The 20,240-nt window shown below is 40.2% G+C and overlaps 1 protein-coding gene across 2 annotated transcripts; it reads right to left on the minus strand.

Moving 5' to 3' along the window:
• Positions 1-6,520: 6,520 nt before the first annotated feature.
• Positions 6,521-19,585, minus strand: mpp3a (MAGUK p55 scaffold protein 3a). 2 transcript variants are annotated; one of them, XM_062438759.1, is made up of 18 exons: positions 19,561-19,585; positions 19,324-19,442; positions 18,698-18,775; positions 18,112-18,192; positions 17,708-17,845; positions 17,473-17,554; positions 15,896-15,981; positions 14,884-14,958; positions 14,326-14,522; positions 13,346-13,410; positions 12,427-12,447; positions 11,313-11,354; positions 8,796-8,951; positions 8,578-8,658; positions 8,403-8,496; positions 8,209-8,317; positions 7,817-7,945; positions 6,521-6,700 (listed from the first exon to the last, which is right to left on the minus strand). In XM_062438759.1, exons 1-18 carry the CDS (start codon positions 19,583-19,585, stop codon positions 6,521-6,523), a joined length of 1,758 nt encoding a protein of 585 aa, XP_062294743.1. The 2 variants fall into 2 exon arrangements, with proteins under 2 accessions (XP_062294743.1, XP_062294742.1); XM_062438758.1 differs by having other exon boundaries at positions 18,112-18,200; positions 18,682-18,775.
• Between the last annotated feature and the right edge of the window lie 655 nt (positions 19,586-20,240).

A 20,240-nucleotide genomic window follows, 5' to 3' on the forward strand; every position in this document is an offset into this window, starting at 1 on the left:
GGAAGCAGGTAGGTAATTGCTTGATTTATGACAAATTATGGCTGTTTACACACAACAAACAAACCTCACTGCAGACAGAAAAAGACAACATTACAGGTAAGAAAATACTTTCTTTGTACCTTTAGAAAATATATAATTGTCAGACAAAACCATCAAATATTATTGAGATCATAGCAGCATTACAAACTAAAAAATGTACATTGCACAGTGGTGGAATATAATGAGGTACATTAACACTAGCACAGCACTTAAAGGCAACTTTGAGGTGCTTGGCCTTTAAATTCCCACTAGATCACTTACTGGACTTTTTACTTCACTACATTTATTTGCCAGCTTTAGTTAGTGGTTACTTTTCAGATTAACATAAAAACATATAAGAAGGTCATTAAATACAACACACGAGTTGTTCCCAAACTTTTTGGCTAGTTCTAACAAAGAGACATTGCCCCTCTAAACTTCTCATAATTCATTTCAAGAACTGTTCAAGGCACAAGGATATTAAACTCTCCAATATCTCACAAAACAGAAGAAGATTAAAGAAATTTGTGCCAGGATTTTGCTTTTCTTCTTTGGGAACCCTAATTTGGGAGCCATTGGGCTAAATTATCTAACTGTATGTAAATGCTGCTCACACATGATATCATTGGACGATTATCTGCAAAAACAAGTACTTTTTTTTAATATATATATTTTTTTATTTAAAGTAAATGCAACTAATAATCCTTTTTTAAAACTTAATTACAGTTTTAAATTAAGTACTTTTATTTGTAAGGGGTATTTTTACATTGTGGTATTGGTGCTTTTACTTAAAGATCCAAATGCTTCTTCCTCAGATTATTTATATATGTCAACTTTCCCTCATTCACTCTCTTTTTGAAAAATGAAAAGAGCTACTTTTATGATTTAGTTAACATTTTTTTCTGAATGATTTGCATCTCGACCTCATAACTCAGACAGGAGAATGAGCATGAAGTTCACCCCTTGTTCAATCTGAAAGTCAGATCATTCCTTTCAGGCAAAAACCTTCAGATGAGAGCCATTCTTACAGTTCTACTCATGAGCTAAGGCTCTAAAACTGAATTATATACAGCCTAATACAAAAGTGCTGCTCTGCCAAACACCATACAGACGTAATTGAATTCACATTCAATTATAGCTCAACATATCATCAATATTATAGCCTCCTCCAAGGCCCAAACGAGTTCAAAGGCTCACCTTTGGATTTTTCTTACTCTTCTACTACCCATACTTCAAAACACACCTTATCTGTATACCTCATTTATTCTATTGGATATTTACAAGCCTCCATTTGATTTCAACTTTCTGCCCTCAGTTAATCAGGCCAACAATGTTTAAACAAACTGTTAATGTCTCATCATGAGCAAAAGAAGAGAATCCCAACCAACAAAACTAGAAAATATCATTAAGTTAAATAACACAAGGCTAATAAGAATTCACTGCATGACTCCGCTTTGCTTTTCCAATTTTCTGTGTTCGTCCTCTCCCATCTTGTTTTGTCTTGTCTCGTCCTTGAGGAAATCTTCAGTCCATTTGAACAAAATATGTGATTTAACTTCATAGACCTTGATGTGGGCGTGCAAGGACGGCAGGCAGGCATTTATGTTTTTGTTTGTTAAGAATATCATAAAACATGAGAATCCTTTTGATCCGACACGCAATAGTCCTGCAGATTTCCAAACTCTTAAACTAACCTAAATCTTTAAAAGTACTCTTGACATTTGAAAGATAATGAACGTTATAGCTTTTAAGTGGAAGTGCTTTTATTTAACTAATGTCCTTACATTTCAAACAGTCAATTACACAGAACCTTAAAGAAAATAAGTTAACCAGAGGTATCTGAGGAATTGTTTGAACATAATTCGACATTTGCTTTGATTCTGACATTGAGATGAAAAGATAGATACTAGTGTCATCTTTGAGATAAGGATGCTGCTGGAGTTTTATGAAGATATTATTTCCCCTCATTCCTGAGCGTGCAATGGAATATTTTGAGCATAGAAAAAGAATTTGTACAGATATAGTCGTGCAAAGAATCATTTAATTTGAGGAAACAGCTCTTTTGCTATTACCCACTCAATTTATCTGCTCGCAAAGTCTTTTACAGCCATGTGGATATTAATAAACACATAACAAATTTTATTAAAGACCATTTGTGCTGGCTCAAATTATTCTTTGTGTGATAATTATTTCCTCATGAAATAGATTTCATATTCTTGCCAAAAATGTCTGTGCTCAAAATGTTCCGATGAGCTGCAGGTATAACTCCATGGAGTCAGGACATTTAGCCTTCAGATTAGATTCATCATCAAGCTTGGCAAATCTTTGTAAAGTGCTACTTGGAAATGTGCAAAAGGTTAGCCAGATGTGTTCATGTACCAGATGGATCCATAATGACACACCAGAGTCAGCATTTGTTAACCTGTTAGCTTGTTAGCTTGTTAGCGTTGGGACAGAAGACTCAGTACTTGTTAACCTCTGGACACTTTGTTGCTAGCAGGCTTTGGAGCTCTTCACTGCTGCAGTTTGGTTGATATGATTGTTAGACTGCTTTAGTGCCTCTTGTTATTAATGAAAATAATAATAATAATATTTTTTTATTATTTTTAGAAAAACTGTCTCGGTAATTTACATACGGTACATACGAGTTGGATTTTTCATTATCTACTGTAAAAAATAATCCACCTACATCAACACAATAAAAAATGCTTTCATAATTTGTCAGCTTTAGGTTACCGCAATAGTTTGTGAAGATATGTTTGAATTGACACAATACATTTCGCGGTCCGAACTTGTGTAGGCTATACTGAAACCACTTAAAACACTGGAACCAGTAGTACTATTAAATACCAGCATGTTAAGATGGTAGCATACTTATTTTAGATCACAGAGCTGCTTGCATGGCAGCAGTCTTGTTTTACTTTAGTCATGGGAGCACACACATAAGATTATCAATCCTCTCACTTAATTCTTGCAATGAAAGCACATAGAAGTAAACCATAAAAATGTGCAATGAATAAACTAATAAAGTTAAACAAGTTATAATCTAAATTTAGATGTAGTGATCACTTATATTCTGCAATGTTTTTGTTTGTTTTTTAGTGCCAAACCCAGTGCTGAAGCAAAGAAGCAGATCAAATCTTTCCATGGAGATTTAAACTGCTTTATGTTTTGAAAAGTGAACTCAAGGTTTGGGGCAGCGACTTTGATCTTTTTTTAAATATACTTTCCTTCAAAACAGACAGGAGGGGCATAGGGAAGTATATGGCCTTTGTATTAAATGCTGAGCTGTAAATCACAGCATATATTGTGTCCATAATGACTGTTAGTGGATTTGAGTGCAGCCTCAGCACACCTTCACACTAACGTAGTTTTATTTTCTCAACGGTGCAGCTCCACTAATTAGAATGGTTGTTACTCACTTTAATTGGCTCTGCCAGCAGCAGTCTCAGGAGCCGCAGGATGCTCGGAGAGGTAATTGCATATAAGAGAGACAGAGGAAAAAAAGCTGATCATCATCCCTCACAAAACTTGCCAAAAACCTGCACTACACAGGCAGAATAATGGACCTCCTATCTTTTTTTCAATTACAGGAACTGAATAGAAATAGTAATGAAGAATAATTGCAAAGTCTAAAACAGTGTTTACAGGAATGTTGAAATAAGTGCACACCTTGGTGGGTGGTCTTTTAGTGTGGGCATTCTTAAACTTTTGGTTTTATGAATCATTAATGTGATGTATTGAACTTTTACAGAATTCAGATTTGTGTTTAGACAAAAATACTGAGACTTTTTTTCTTTTCTTTTTTTAAATGCGGTGTTATAGAGGTATATTCATATACTACATAGGTGGAATAAAATTGTAAATGTGATTTTTGTCATATTTATGTTTCAACTTAGAGGAACAATCAGTGATCCACAAGTATCTCTTTAAAAAGGCAGGATTGGTATCAGCTCTGATTTGTCATTGAATTCATTAAACACTAACACTTAACTCCAGCTGACATGAGTAGATATTCTTTTTATTGTTGCATAAGTAATGCAATGGTAAATAACTCTACTGTATGCATTTCAGTGATCAAGATCACTTGAGAAACACAGAAAGGCTTGTTAATGACCTTTGAAGGTGAACAGTACACTGGGCTTTTTAAACTTGTTTTATTTGTACTAAAGGGAACTTTCTTTCACATCAAGATCAGTTTACTAGTCATGAAAAGTGGAACACCTGTGAAAGCCTGTAAAAACTGTTATGTCTTTTGTGCATCCTGATTACATCAGCTTCGGCTTTGAAAATACTAGTTTATAACTAAATATACGTTATCTGCACAAGTGTGAAATTGTGTGTGTTTAGATGTACTGCTGACCATCATCAGCCTCTTAAATCTCTTGTTCCTTCCATTGCTGCAGCTACAGAATGAAACTATTTGAACTTATGGCGCTCAGGTTCCTCTAAAGTGAATTGAATTTCCTTTCCAGAACTTCGATTTGTATCCAACTAATACATCACTGTGACAATAATCTCTTCACAGTGCCGTCCAACTGGAAAACAACACTGATAGATGTGCAGTATGCTCTTGTGGACCAAAGCCAAGGACTCCTTGTGGTGTTTTTAAATGCACTTAAATGAACTGCAGAGGGCCAACAACAACTTTGAGGTAAACACACACATTTAACATGTTGACTGCAATCAGCACGGTTTTATATAAAGGAGGTACAAACTTAGAGGCATTTTTAAAATAATTATTCAAATAAAATACCAAAAGTTAGATTCAGCTAGCTTTATTATGGCACTTTTTACATGTCACGTTACAAATTGAACATTCTAGGTTTCTTGGTTCATACAGCACATGAAAAGATTGAGAACACTGCATATAAAAAACAACAAAAAAAGGGCAACTGGAAGCTTTGTTTTTGATCACACATCTGCCAGCGTAGGAGTGATAGTTAATCCAAATATTTTTAAGCTATGTAAGACATTGTTGTGCACTTTTTTTTGAAATAGCGCAACCTTTATTACATTATCATTTAATCCATCAATTCTCTTGTTTTGATTAATCTAGGTTCATAAAATGTCATAAAATGGTAACAAATGCCAATTACAATTCCTTAAAGCCAGAGGTGATGTCTTAAATTGCTTCTTTTTTTTTCCAAACAGTCCAAAACCCTGAGACTTTCAGTTTGCTATCACAAACGGCAAAGAAATGTAGCAGATCATAATACTAGAGAAACTGGAACTTAGGAATGTTTGGTGTTTTTGTTTAATGACTTAAATTGTCATCAAAATAGTTTATCAAATACTTATTTTTATATGATTAACTAATCATTCTTGTTCCAATTTTATATCTGTGGATATTTTGTCTCCCATGCCAACACTGTGTCTCAAGTCTGACAATACGACAGTAAAGCAAAACCCTGATAATTAAGGAAACAGACATCATCTCTTCTTCTGAAGTCAAAAATACAGATATGTGCAAGGAAACTGTACAAAATCCATTCCTGGAGCGCCGCATGTTTTATCAACACACACCGTGACATCCATCCACACACACACACCTTGTGGACAGCATTATTTTACACACACAAACAGATGTGGGTTTCCAGGGATCAACAGGTAAACAGGTTGCATTGAAGTGCTACGAGATCTTTCGTTGGCACACAAGGAGTAACATTTACAATATTTACATCTGAGAATAAATAATCAGTTGTCATGCATTTTCTAAAAACAATGTTTTGTAGAAAATAAAATTTTCACATTCCAGTTTAATATTTTATTTCTGACCATGTGTGGAAACTCTATTTATGGTTTAGCAAAAAGAGAAGTTTCAAATGGCATTCACTTAAATCTTAATTACTCTACTTTTGCTGAATGTATGGTTGGTTCTTATACTGTCCAGGATGCATGAGGACTAGGAATTTACAGGAAGCATTCAGCGATTGCATTGAATAAAAATAAAATATGGAACTAAAAAACATGCTACTAAAACTACTCCAACAGGAGTCACAATAAAGCTGACTGACAGAGCAATCCTCTGAGTGGGATCCCAAACCTGACACGCTCTAGTGAATAATGCAGCTAGAAAGAGTGACAGTATAAGGGATGAAACACTTAAACTACAAACTTTCATCCTTTCCTCACCTTTGAATTCAATAAATAAATAGAAACTAAACCTGAATAATTATAGCATGAGAGTGTTGCAAACATTAGAGTGACATTAAAACTGTGATTTTTGGGCTATTAACTGGCCTCGAGCAAACAGAGCTGTAAATCTGCTGTAACACCCCAGACGATGAGGTATTCCTCTGACATCATCCTCTCCCTTTGGTGCCTCAGTTTATGGTTGCTGGACGAGCCCTGTGTCAGTCAGGTAGAGGGAGTCCAGTGGACTCCCTGGTTGGCCAGCAGACCTTTGGGAGGGGAAGGGAATCAGCTCATCAGGAAAAGCCCAGTGCAGGATTGGGTAGATTGGCTGAGAAGCTCTTCTGGGAGATGCAGGAGGGTATGTTTAGGTCCGCACCCAGCTGAGGGGCACCCAGAAGGACTCTCGCTCCAGCCTTTCCAAAATACCTCTCAGCTCTGAACAAGCACTGGCTGAGTCCTCCTTGATCAGGACCCGGTCCACCAGGTGTCCGTACTGCTGATCAATCTGAATGGCAGACTGACGCATCTCCTGGAGGTCCTCGTCCTGTTAAAAAAAGAAATACAGGTTTGAACTGGCTGTGCCCTAATACAGAGGCTGGTTCCTCTGAGTGTGTCATCCCATAAGATTGGAGTGCAATGGAGGGCTAAAAGCTGGACTGGCTGGTCCTCCATGGCCCACATCCTTTAAAGGAGACATAACATGCTTTGTGACCAAAGCTCCGAAGTTTGAAGTGAACATATGTAGAAATGCCACCTTCAAGTCAAAAGCCAGTGCTTTGCTCTACTTGTAAAGTTACTCTTACTTCCCCATCAAACTGACATTATATTGTAAATACATGCCCACAAATGGCCATCCATTCTGTAATGTTTGTTACTAAGGTTGTTCAATGAGTCGTTTGTGTTGTCCATTTGCATATTTCCAATCAGAATCAGACTTAAACATGTACAGATGTATTTGACAAGTTTAGATTTCGGGTGAAGAACAAGAAAATGAAGCAAAATTCAAGTATGTTAGCTGGCGGAGGTCCGCAGCAGAGTAGTATTCAGAAACTAGCCAATTAGAATAGAGTGGGCTCTTTGGGAGGGAGGGAGGGAGGGAGGGAGGACAGGAGCTAAAACACAGAAAGAGGCTATATAAAGAGCCAGTATAAGGTAAATACAGAGTTTTTTTTAAGTCATGCAAAAATATTCCAGTAGTGCCCCAGATAAAAATATAGACCTGGAGATGTGCAATCTCTCTTTAAAGGATGCAGCCTCTGAAGAATGTGGATCATCAAGGTGGGTACTGCAAACCAGAATCAATTCAAGCCTGTGTGGGCGAACTTTCATATATAGGACCTGCAGGTTTAGCTTTCAGGTGCTCAATCTGACTCACCTTCAAAGGATTTAATGGCTAAATGTGCTTCTCCTACATAAATGAGACAAAACTATAACTGTGTAGTCTAGGTTCATCAAACAGTCTCTTGGTAAATACATCCCTATAAGGTTTAATTATCTGTAATATCTGGAGATGAACCCTTCAGTACTTTAAGTGCAACACAGTACAAATAGACAGATTCACAATTATGGAGTACTTATTGTTCCCAAGATGTATGAACTCTTAAATTCAGGCAAAAGAATACCTCCAAGCTTTATTGCCAAGAGAAAAGTGAACACTCACTGTAACACGGCCATGGTCTCCCCCTCCTGGTGAGGTGGTAGCGCTGCGGCGACGTCTACTCTCAGGAACACGGGGTTTGACAAATATCACATAGGGTTTAAACTCTGCTGTCCGCAGCCTCTTCAGGGCCTGGAGTGGTGGAGGATTTAAGTATAATAGAACAAAGAGCAAAAGTAGAGGTCAGAAACTAGACATGATAGGATAAAGTCAACATGATGCATCACTCTCCACACAATGAGCAGATGTGGTAAGACTGTCTGCCTTCATCCACTCAGCAAACTGCCACTGCCAGCAGGATCTGCAACCCTTGACATGTTATGACAGTGAACTGTGATACTTTTGGATGTGCATTACACACAAGATGGGTTCAGTGGCTGCAACATGACCCCTACCTCAGGCTCCACATCAACTATACACATCTTATTCTTGGCCTGCACAGAGCGAATAGCCTCTATGCTGGTGCCATACTGGTTCTCCTTGTACTCCCCATGCTCTATGAACCTGAGGAGAAACAACAAAACATTAACTTTAGCAGTAAATAATCAAATGTTTACACAAAAGCAACATGGTATCATTAGTAACCTACTTGTTGTTCAAGGCATCTGCATCAAATTGCTGTTTGGTGACAAAGTGGTACTCTACACCCTCCTTCTCATGAGGTTTCTTGGGCCTAGTGGTATCTGTGGGAATAGAAAGGAGACATTTCAATGAATTGTGACAACATGGTGTACAATAATGTTGATATGTAATCCGTGACTCACGTGGTACAGCCACTGCATAACGATGTGGGTTTTCAGCAATCACCCTCTGTTTGAGTTCATTGATCCGTGCTCCAAGAGAACCTTTTGAAGCCAGTTGTGTGTGTGAAAATAAAGACAGATACTGTCAGTCATCAATATGTTGCACCACATGCTTTGATCCACTAGATGTCACTATCATCACATAAGAGCATTTGTATCATCCAGTGGCTCAGTCTTACCAATCAGAACCACCAGACGGGGCCTCTCATTGGACCGTTGTTGGTAGCGAGCCACCTCCTCGTAGGTCAAGAAGTCTGAATCTTCGGCATCTGAGCCCTCACCTGAAGACCCTTGCCTGTCTTTACGACTCAGCCGGAAACTTCTCCGCAGACCAGCTACAGCGAGGCCATAGAGAAGGGAAAAAGGTGCAAAAAATATATAAAAGGTTTCAGGTTAGATGTCATGAGCTATAAAAAATGCTTTCACAAAATTACATAACAAATAAGTACACTACTTTCATGATGCAAACATAATCTCTTAATATAGTTATTTGATTAAGTGCAATGAACAAACATGTTTTATTAAATCCAAGAGCAACCAACTGATAATCATGCATTAAAACATTTTGTGAATAATGCACATGGATGAAAATAGCTCACTCTTATCTTTAGTATAAACAGACTACTTGATAGTGTGAGATATTAGCAGGACCTAGAGCCAATTAGACATCAAAACTTAGATCACATGCAGCTGTAAACACATCAGGTGAAATTATTAAAGCCTGAGAAAGAAGCAGACGGCTTTCTTTTAAGCAAAAACATTGTTAGGAATATATGATACATTTTTCTTTAAGTGACGATTGTTTCAGCAGTTCAAAACAAATTCCTTTGACCCAAGATAGATATAATTTTCTATCATTATGGTCCAAACAAGGCATGCTGCTTTGAACAAGGCTACAGTGCTGAGGCAGGACAGACAGGACAGCCTGGCCCTGGGAAACACCACGTCAGTGATGGCAAATAATGGTCTCCCATTGCCAGGACTGTCTGTATCCTCCTATCAGTGGTATGTACCTGAGGGAATAAGCCGGGCACTGTACCTGAATAAAATTCCCAGGAAAACACCTGGCCACAGGAGGGCGCCACTGCTTTACACTTAGGAGAGACTATAACTGGCGTTAGAGCATCACACAACCCAGCCTCACACCTCCACACAGGGTGAACAAGCAGCAAACGTGCCTGGTTGAGTGTGCAATGCGTCCAACGCAGCAGGGCCCTCGTGGAGGGGGGGTAAGAAAAGGGTGCTTTGGGGAAAGGGGAAGCAGTGCACCGGCCACAGCAGCGAGGACAGTTAGTTAGATGCAAGGCAGGAGGGCGGGAGGTTAGGAGGATCCAAACACTGCTAGTTAGCGAGAGTCGGGCAGATGGAGGGAAGTGGCAGGTTTTACGGCTCCAAGCAGACTGCTGAATGTACAGGTTCATAGGAAGCACAAATATGTCTTTAAAGGTGTCTTATGTTACAGTGAGAAGGTGCTGTTAAGCTGTCAGCTGTGTTTAGATCGCTCCTTGTGTGCACATCGTCATTCCAGCAGCTCGTAGGATGTGAGGGAGCAAACAGGGGTCATGTTGGGCTGTAGAAGGGTGAGGGAGGGGAGGTCAGTGGAACGCTAGGACAGGGTTGAGGGTAAAGGGGACTAATGCATTCCCTCCATCCCAATTTTGAATTCAGTAAAGCCTGGAAAAATAACGTGCCTGGCTACCTACTTTAATGCAGTTTCCTCATTAATATTTGTTTTTTTTCTCTTCAGGTCCATCATTTCCACTATACTAATATATTCCTAGGTTTCCTGTAAAGAGCTATGTAAGTTAATACTACTTATAGGGAGCATGTTTGTGACTTTTTTGTAAAAAAATAAATAAATATATATATATATCCTCCACATCAATCCACATAAATATTCATTCATCATTAATTTATTATTGAAATTTTCAATCTGCTTGTAGTAAACAAATTTCACATTGTTGCATGTCCAGCTGACCTGCTGTGCTCTGAATAAAAAAAATCTAGGTTATGCCAACAATTATTATGAATTAATTGTAGCAGGTGAAAAAATTAAGTGAACACTGTCTCTATTTTCCCTTATAGCAAATTACAGAGTTCTTTCCAGGAAACTTTCAAAGAAACAACGAGGAAATTAGAGACTCAGAAAAAGTGTTACCTACTTTTCTCCCATAATGATATGGTTAGAGCTAGTAATTTGTGCTGGTGTTATCCAGTCTATGTACCGTGATATCCAACACTTTGACGCATCACTGAACTACCTGTTACCTCTAATTATACAGTGGAGTCTCTAAAGAGGGAGATCTGTTATTGGCACCCGCAGACGTGTGAGGCAATACTTCCTACACATTTTTCTGCATTACTCTCCATTCATGTTTTGGACAAACACTGTGCTAATTAAATGGGTTTTTTTATATACATCTGCACATTTACTCTCGTCAAGTACATTAAAAAAAAAAAAAAATCTCATTCATCCTTTTCGGATCCCCAGCCCCTGGCATTGACCCCATCTCTTGACCCTTTGAAACCTTCACCCCTCCTCTTACCCATCAACCCTGGGCCCAGACAGGTCAACCCTGCAAGCAATCATTTTGATCCCCAGCCCAAAGCAACCAGGGAACCAGCGCACAGCCAGGCTGCAACAGGCAAAGAGCAGAAAGGGAGAAGGAGGTGGAGAAAGATGTGCACGGTCTCACCTATGTACTGTCCATTGAAATAGCCCTCACAGTCACAGTCCTCTGTAGGGAGGCAAGCAGGGAAAAGAGGGGTAAGCACAGGGTAAGAGACCTGGAAGAGGAATCAATTAAGGAATTGTAGGGGGTGGAAGAGTTAAAGAGAGGGGCGGGCCGTGGGCGCTGGAAAGGGCAGACGGGACCGACAGGCAGCAGGCAGGCAGGCAGACAGCAGGAGGCGAGAGTGGAGGGGCAGCCAAGAGATAATGATGGAACGCTGTTTGAGGCAACAGCCACTAACGAAGCCTTGATGAGAGAGGAGAGGAGAAGAGAGAACAGGAGAGAGCAGGAGAGGAGAGGAGGCTCCTTTTCATCTGGAGGGGAGCCAGCTGTGCGCGAAGACTCTGTGACCCACACACATGTAAACAAGTCTGGCCTCCCCGACGATGCACAGCTGAGGTACAATGTCCTCACATACAGAAACCTACAAATCCACAATCCATAACAAATATGTATTCTTCCTCGTCTGTATCTATATTCTGTCCTGTCATCAAATATAATGAGCAACAATCTGCACTGATTTTAGAAAATAGACAAAAGGATGGGTGGAAAACATTCTTTTACAGCACAGAAACAAAGACAGCAGCTGAAACTGCAGCACAGTGGAAGATGAGGAGAGAAAGTCAGAACAACACATAATAGGGGACCGAAGATGACGCAGAAGAAAAGAGGATCTATTGTTATCTTTAACAACCTCTGCTCTGTTGGAATCAAGTCTCCAGGGATGCTGTTCTGCTTGCACATCACCTGGTACCAATACAACCACACACACACACACACACACACACACACACACACACACACACACACACACACAAAGCCAGGCAAAGAATTTCTATTCTGGTCTGGTACGCTAACAGCAGGAGGTAAGGAATTAAGCTAGAAGCAGTAGAAATCCCAAATGCACACCCCAGTGGCACACATGCAAGCTCTACGCACACGCACGCACGCACGCACACACACACACACACACACACACACACACACACAAGCCTTGAGTTCTCTATGAACATTTTCTTATTGTGTATTTTGTGTGTGGATATGTTTATATCATGTTTGTGGTCGCACATGTACCCACCTTTATCACATCCTTGGTCATCTGATATAGTTTGCAGCAAGGAAAAGGACAGCGTAAAATATTATTAGTGTGGGTGGGCGGACAGGTTATTTTTGAGTAGATGGCAGATAAGAGTGAGATTTGTGTATTTATGAAAGCAAAGCATTCTAAATATAAGGACTTTCGTCAAAATGACATCACTGACAGGACAGGGGGGGGGCATTTAAAGGGCCCCAGCTGGGATTTAGGGGAATTAATCAGAGAGCTGGAGGAGTGTGGAGGGAAGCTGAGACAGAAGAGTCCCCACAGGCTTGCTGCTGTGTGGCATAGCGGGGCTAGCTGCCATATTGCTAAGCCCTTGTTGTCTCCCCGTGGCTCAGGCCTAATCGGATCGCCTACAGCTTATGCGCCACGAAGAGCCACCATGCATATTACCCTCTCACCTGGCAGTTTACATGCCACCTCTATAATATCAAATGAGAAAGTGAGAAGTGTAATGTATTGTTTATGCGTTGTATCTCAGCAGGTGCCTGTTGTAACGCCGTCTGGATCTACTTAAGCTGAACTTGCAGCCTGCTCGCTGGCCAGATGGACCAAACATAAAAGAGATTAATTCATATCTGTGATCCCTCCCTCCGTCTCTGTGCTCCTCCATCTCTCTCTCATCCCTTTTAAAAACATGTCTACATAGCTGCACAGAGAGGACAGACAATGATTACTAATGCCTCTGAGAATGCCAATTACCAGCAAAAAAGGTCAATAAATGTCAATGAAAACATTGCCGCATTTATCCAGCAGAGAAATTATTGTGCTGGAATGACAGTGACTGAACACATTAGTAGAGAAAGGGGAGTTGGTAGAGAAAGATGCTGCAGTTTGTAAACTGTAATTGTGAAATAATGCTGAAAATGAAGTGGTATCCTCGGAAGCAGAAACTTACAGGCAGGCTTTTTAGGGGATTTTGGATTCGGGAGCGTGCCCATTTTGATCCTGTAGGCCAGTCGCCTGGAGGAATGCGCAGCGGAACAAAAACAGCCATAGAGGATGAAGGCAGGAAAAGAATTAACAGGTCAGAAATACACAATGAGCCAAAGGTGAGGAGGGAATGACAGAGCGACAGAGTAAAAGATTCAAACATGACAGAAAGGGGGATTGTGCAACATCATGTGATGCCTGTCATGCATCACTAAGCAGAACTGAGCTTATGCTACTTCTTTTTTTTTATCGTACTGGTGCATTAAAAAACATTCACAAGAGATAATATCTAAATACAGTACTGTGCAAAAGTCACCATTAGTGCTATGCTATAATGATCATATATAATTATTTCTCAGTCTCTTTATTAGAATAAAAATAAATATGGATTGTCATTATAGCATTGCTAAACAACAAATCTATTGGTGGCCTAAGACTTTTGCACAGTATATCTACATTACCCATAGTTCAGAAACAACAGGAATGCACAGTAACAGCAGAAGTGTGTTCCTCCATGACATTCATTTAACCTACAAAAGACTCCATTTAGGTTTTTTCAGTGTGACCCGTGTCTTTTTTCTGTTTGAACTGTGGTTATTATAATCCAACAGATGCTGCACCGTTTGGCATGAATCTTGCAACCTGCTGAGATCATCTTACTGATGGATTATGACACTTACGGTATCAGCATGCCTGCGCCTATTCAAGGCTGTGTTTCAATTTATGTTTTCCGCAATGCTCTGATGCTCCATCTAATCATAGTTGACCCCTCAAAATGGAACACATGAATGTGGATTTAACAGATTACAAATAGCTGGATGACAGAAATATCCACACTGTGTGGGTGAATCGTTCAGTCCTGGCTCTGATTAGTTTACACCACAGGTTTATTTTCATTCTTTTCCTCTACTGGAAGTCTATCTTCTTTTTACATGGTGCTCTCACCTCTCCTGGAACTGTTTGGATGGGACGAGCCCGGCCCGCAGGTTGCTGTCCCCCACACGCTTTGCCTGCCACCACGTATGGTCGTCCTGGGTCACCACCTGCAAGATGTCTCCCCGCTTGAAGGGAAGTCCTGCTTCTTGGCAGGGTGTGGCCTTGTCGTCCAAGGGGGTGTAGTCGAACAAGGCTCTCACGTACACCTGCAATAAAACATACAGGCAGTGAGGTACTGAATATCTCGTTATAGGAAACTCTTTGTGAGAATTACGGAGAGCAAAAAGCGCCATATTTTGATATTTATCATCATAAATGAGCATAGAGAAAGTTATCTCTGACTAGTTTGTTTCAGGAAAAAATTAACCCTCTGGAAATTGATTATATTTTATTCTGTGTCTTGCATCTTTAAGGAAACCATTATCTGAGATGAAATAGTAGTGTGCACAAAAAGACTACCCCTCTACTTTAATTCTCACAGTACATTAAAGCAATGTTTTGCATATTTTGTGCTTCCTCTGCAGTTTCACTGAGCATGCTCACTCACTCTCGCTTCTCGCTTCTCACCTTGCTCTCCTTAAGCCGGTCCTCTTCTTTAATGGCAGGGATTATCTTCAGAGTGATGGAGCCCTGGGACTGGGACTAGATCACAAATAGACGGACGTGGTAGGGGAGGGGGGGCAGAAACCAAAGAGTGGATTTCGGGCATATTTTACCATATCGTTCTGTAGTGCCATCTACTCCTAGAAAAAGTATATTTTCTCATGGTATTTTCAGTGTAGTTCTAGTCCATGCAACTGAATGCAGAGATGCAATAAATTATAAATAACATGAGTATACTGTACCTGTCTTACTGATATAGTAAGAGTAATCATAAGTGTGTGCAACTGATGCAATATAAAAAATGTAGTTGGTTGCCTTATGATCGCTAATTGTTCACATCACTGCTTTTTTTTTGTGGGTCATTGGGTTTAGACTTTAAAAGGTATCAACAGTGACAGCAAAAAAAACAAAACAAAACAGGCATGGACATTGGCACCCCAGATTCAATTACATTTGACAAAGTCCAGATTCTATGTAATTACATTGTGTTTCATTAGATTCAGTTCTTGAAGATTCAATTACATCAGATACATACCAATTCTGCATAAATATGAAATTGCTAATCTGAATTTATTCTGGGAAATTATTTTTTGTTCACATCTAAGCACTTGTTTTCTTGTAAATGTAAAATTGCAAAACATGCAAAGTGAAAGATAAACTGTACATTTCCCAGTTTACAAAACAGGCAACAGGGAAAAATAAAACTTTATCATAATATATAACAAGTAACAACTAATAACTTATACAATCTAGCACAGATATGCACAGAAGCAAAGATCTGTGTTAGAATTTAAATACTCATTATTGGATCATTCAGCCGTAAATTACAGTTAATTGGAAAATAGGATGTCTTACCCAGTCCAGAAACTATTACTACAGATGAAATGATTTGTAATGCAGTACCTCTGTACTGTTGTGTCAACATGGCTTTAAATCTACACACTGAATCTACAGCAGTAGCTTCTGTCTGTCTTACCAGCAGCTGACTGATCTCATCAGGCCTCTTGTGGATCACAGAGACGCCGTTGACTTCCCTGAGTTCATCTCCTACATGTACCAAACCTATAAAAGGAGGAGAGAGATACTATTAAGGCACAGAAAGGCTGGACAGAAACATCGATGACAATCGAAGAGGCTTCACAGAGCTTTCCTGGTGCTTGGGGTTTATCAGTTGTATCTTAACATCAGTATTGTTGTCAGATACACAGATATGGGCAGCTCCTATCCTCAGCTGTGATCTATTCAGCCGCAGCCACAACAATGAAACCAAAGACCGTGAGAGGTGAGATCAATGTGCTTTTCCCCTCAGGACAGAGAAGCACACAGCAGACCCACTACTGTGCTATCCCACTCATATAATGAACATGCAAGCATTTACCAGACATAGACAGAGACCTGAGGCTACATCTGAAATCTCTCTACAGCCTCCGTCTCCGCATTGATGAGAGCTTTTCCCATCACTTGACACAGCAAGAAAAAGGAGGAAGACATTAATGATTAATGGCGGTGGACGCTGATTGATTTAAATTCACAGCATGCATGTTTCTAGAGCACATTCACCTACATGTGGCTGATATTTCCATGGTAACAACCATGAAATTATCTTTATTGAGTCTATATCATGTGTGATTTATTCTCTGGGGACTTGTGGAGAGCTCTGGATTTCAAACAGTAACCACCACACTACCCCTCTCATGTTTCTCTTCCTGCTCTCGCTACTGAGATGCATCTCTCTCTCCCTCTCTCACTCCCTGTGGCTTTGATCTCGCTTTCATTACAGTATCAGCTTCTGATCTGTCATCCAATCCATACAATATATGCATTTTTTTGTGAAACTATTTCCCTCATTTTCACTGGTTGCCAAAAACACAAACGCTATCACACTGCTATGAAAACCAGGAGCCTCTCGGGACATCCTGGCGGCTCAGCCTGCCTCAGGGCTGTGCTACTTTACTGCAACATCCTGACTCACATCTATGCTGAGAACTTTTTTGCATGTCATCCTTGACTCCTTCCTATTTCTTTAACTATATAATAACAGCAAAAGTCTCCAAAAAACTATCCTTAATATTTGAAAATCACTTGAAATTCTTCATGAGTTGAACATGTGGAAGGGTCTTAAACATCAGAAGGGGAAAAATCGATCAACTCTGTTATATAGGTCAGTGTATCCCAACCTTTTCAGCTTGTGTCACTTTATACAAAGCAATATTTACTTGCAACCCTTCATCCTAGAAAGCATGTCTTCAAGTTGTGGGAAGATTGTGGACACCTCTGTTAATGTTTTCCGGTGAGGTTCTAGGATTGTGGGGTTTTATATTCCACAAAGTGTACAGTTCACACACAAATTCAGAGGTCTAAAGATGGAAAACTATTCAAAAATAAGGAAAGAAAAAGTCTGAAAAAAAGTTTGTTCTCTTTATTTCACACTCAGGTGTGACCCTTTAAATTCATCTCATGACCCCTTTTCATCTCACACCAATTAGTGTGACGAGACGACATGAGGGCTTGTAGAAATCCCAGAATAACAAAGAGAAAAGAAGCTAAATTTACCACTTCGGTCAGCTGCGCCTCCCCTCATGATTCGAGCCACGATCACTGACCCAGTAGCCTCATCACGCCTGATGGTGGCTCCCTGGAGAACATGTACAGACAAGGAACCGGATCATTAACAGAAAAGAGTAAAGGTCTCAGCTCTCTTTCAGCACACATCCCTTCTTTTTCCATCTAGTGTTCCTGCTGGATCTTATGTTTTAATTTCCACTCCCATATTTCTGTCTCAACCCACCAGAGGCTCCTTGTTCTTCACCAGCCTGACAATCTTCACCGACTCCTCCTCCAGTTCGTCGTCAAAGTCATCTGGCAACGGCGGGAGCACGGGGTCAAAGTTCTTCTGAGCCACGGTGTCGTGCACAGAGAGAACGGCCTGATGGGACAGAAAACAGACATGCTGAGATTACAATGCTGACAGAGCAGTCTGATGTCAGCCAGAATCTGTAAACAAACTTCAGAGATGAATTTGTGAACGTCTGGTGTCAGAGAAAATGAAATCTCTGTCAAAACAAGTGGTTACATGGATGTACAACACTGTGACTCAACAAAAGCTCTTCATGTTAATATTTGTGAAACATTCTTTGGATTTATGGTAACTTGCTGTATATGTTTATTTTTTTCAAATATTTGTCTGTTTACCTTTAGATGTGGTGAGGTAAGCAGTTGCAGCAGCTCCTTCTCCTCAGTGCTCATTGGTCCACTCTGCAGCTCCTCTGCCACCTGCAAATCACAACACACACACACACACACACACACACATACCATGAGCAACTTGCATGAACCTGTGCAAGTGTATACCGGTAATGCACACTGCGGTTTACTGTAGAAGAAATGCAGACAGATACACAGACATGCACATAAGGAAGATAAGTAACAGGCAGCTAAGGTCAGCAGTTTTCCCCTCCGATAACTGGTGAGAGCCAAAGAGCAGCAGGATATGGAGTTTCATTAGATGAGCGTCGGGATGATTCAGCACTTTGTGAACATTGAAATTCACTTTTTATACCGGAGTTGCTTCTCCGTGGGAGCTAACTCATTGTGACTGACTGCTGTGCTCAATTGGAAAAATAATGTAAGGTGTGTGTGTGTGTGTGTGTGTGTGTGTGTGTGTGTGTGTGTGTGTGTGTGTGTGTGTGTGTGTGTGTGTGTGTGTGTGTGTGTGTGTGTGTGTGTGTGTGTGTGTGTGTGTGGGAGGATTGTGTGTGTGCTTGTGTGGCGTACTTACATCCTCTGCCAGAGTAGCGGCACTGTGGAGGACAGGTGTTGGACTCTGTCTCTCATACTGTCTCAGCTTCTCATGAATCTATAACACAAAAAGAGTTGTTTTTTTTTAAAAGGTGAGGATATTTCTTTTTTTAAATGCCCAGTTTTGGAAAAAGTTTGCCAAAGCCAGAGGTCAGGTGATGTGAAACAGTACTGCACATATGCATCCAAATGGTCTTTTTGCATCAGGCTGCAAAATCCTTGGAATACTTTGTGACATTTTTTATATTTGTCTGGATCCTGATCACATTGAGACATGTGACACAGACGGGGCTCAGGTGCCATATTTGTCTTCATTCAAATATTTTTGCATTACCCCTGGGCTAACTTTATACCATCATCTTTTAAATCTGAGATATCACGCTACTGAAATACAGAAAAGTCACACAAACAATAACCAAAGACATTACCTCCTTATCATTTAACATCTAGCTTTCCATATGAATCAATAAAACTAGCAACTAATCCACTGTTCCTGTTTCAATTTGTTTTGGTCATATCAAAATCCCATACATAAAATGAACAAAACACACATATTACACCTACATGTAAATATTATGTTTACTCATGGAATCAAGAAATCCTCACCTTCATGAGGTATCCCAAGCTTCTCTCGCTGAAGACATCTTTGAGGAACACCATGTCCTCTTTGTGATTGGCATCAGGACGCAGCTGAGAGGTCAGCAGGGCCAACGTTTCATGTAGCCCTATAGAGGAGAAAAATAATAAAACCATGTACAGTATATTAACATAAACAGATGGAGCATACTTTGCTTTGAGCAGTATGGACAGTATGTGTTTAGCATCTGTGCCAACTCATCTCACCCGCTCCTGCCGTGAGGACCGGCATGGCTTCTTTCATGGGTCAGTGAGGTGAGGAGAGGAAACCTGGAAGGTGGAGAAAGAGAGAAATGATAATGACCACACTCATATGGATGCTGTCTGTTGCTTTCACTGTGTAGAAGGGGGAAAAATGGTTTCTACTTCTCAAAGAGAGAATAATAGAAGAGTGTTTGTGTGTTTGTGTATGTGAGCATGTAAAGGCATCTAGGGACCCATGTGCAGTAATCCTGCAACCCATGTGCAATAAGACCATTTCCTTGTATGCTCCCTGCTATAAATCCAGGCTGCATTTTACATTTAACAGTGCAGTTACCTCACGTGAGAATGTATAGGTGCGTATGCGCTAAGTCTGCTTGCATTATTGAGCCATACTAGTAAGATAAACAGTCACTGCTGACACTATTAATCACGCTGGCTTGCACCAGGCCCACTGAGCTTTGTGTTTGTGTGTGAGAGAGCAGGAGAGTGGGCTGCACTGGCACAAACCTGCATGAAATAATTGAAGCACTGTGTCATACCACTCTGAGTAATGGAAAAGCTGGGGAAACACTGATAGGACAGAAAGGAGGCCTTACATTTAAGAGACTGCTCATTAATCTGTAGGATGTATGAGTAGCATACCGTGTGTAACATAATAAATCTGTCCTCTCAGCCCTATCCAA

The sequence above is a fragment of the Scomber scombrus genome, chromosome 18 (genome assembly GCF_963691925.1).
Source record: "Scomber scombrus chromosome 18, fScoSco1.1, whole genome shotgun sequence".
NCBI classification, from domain to species: domain Eukaryota; kingdom Metazoa; phylum Chordata; class Actinopteri; order Scombriformes; family Scombridae; genus Scomber; species Scomber scombrus.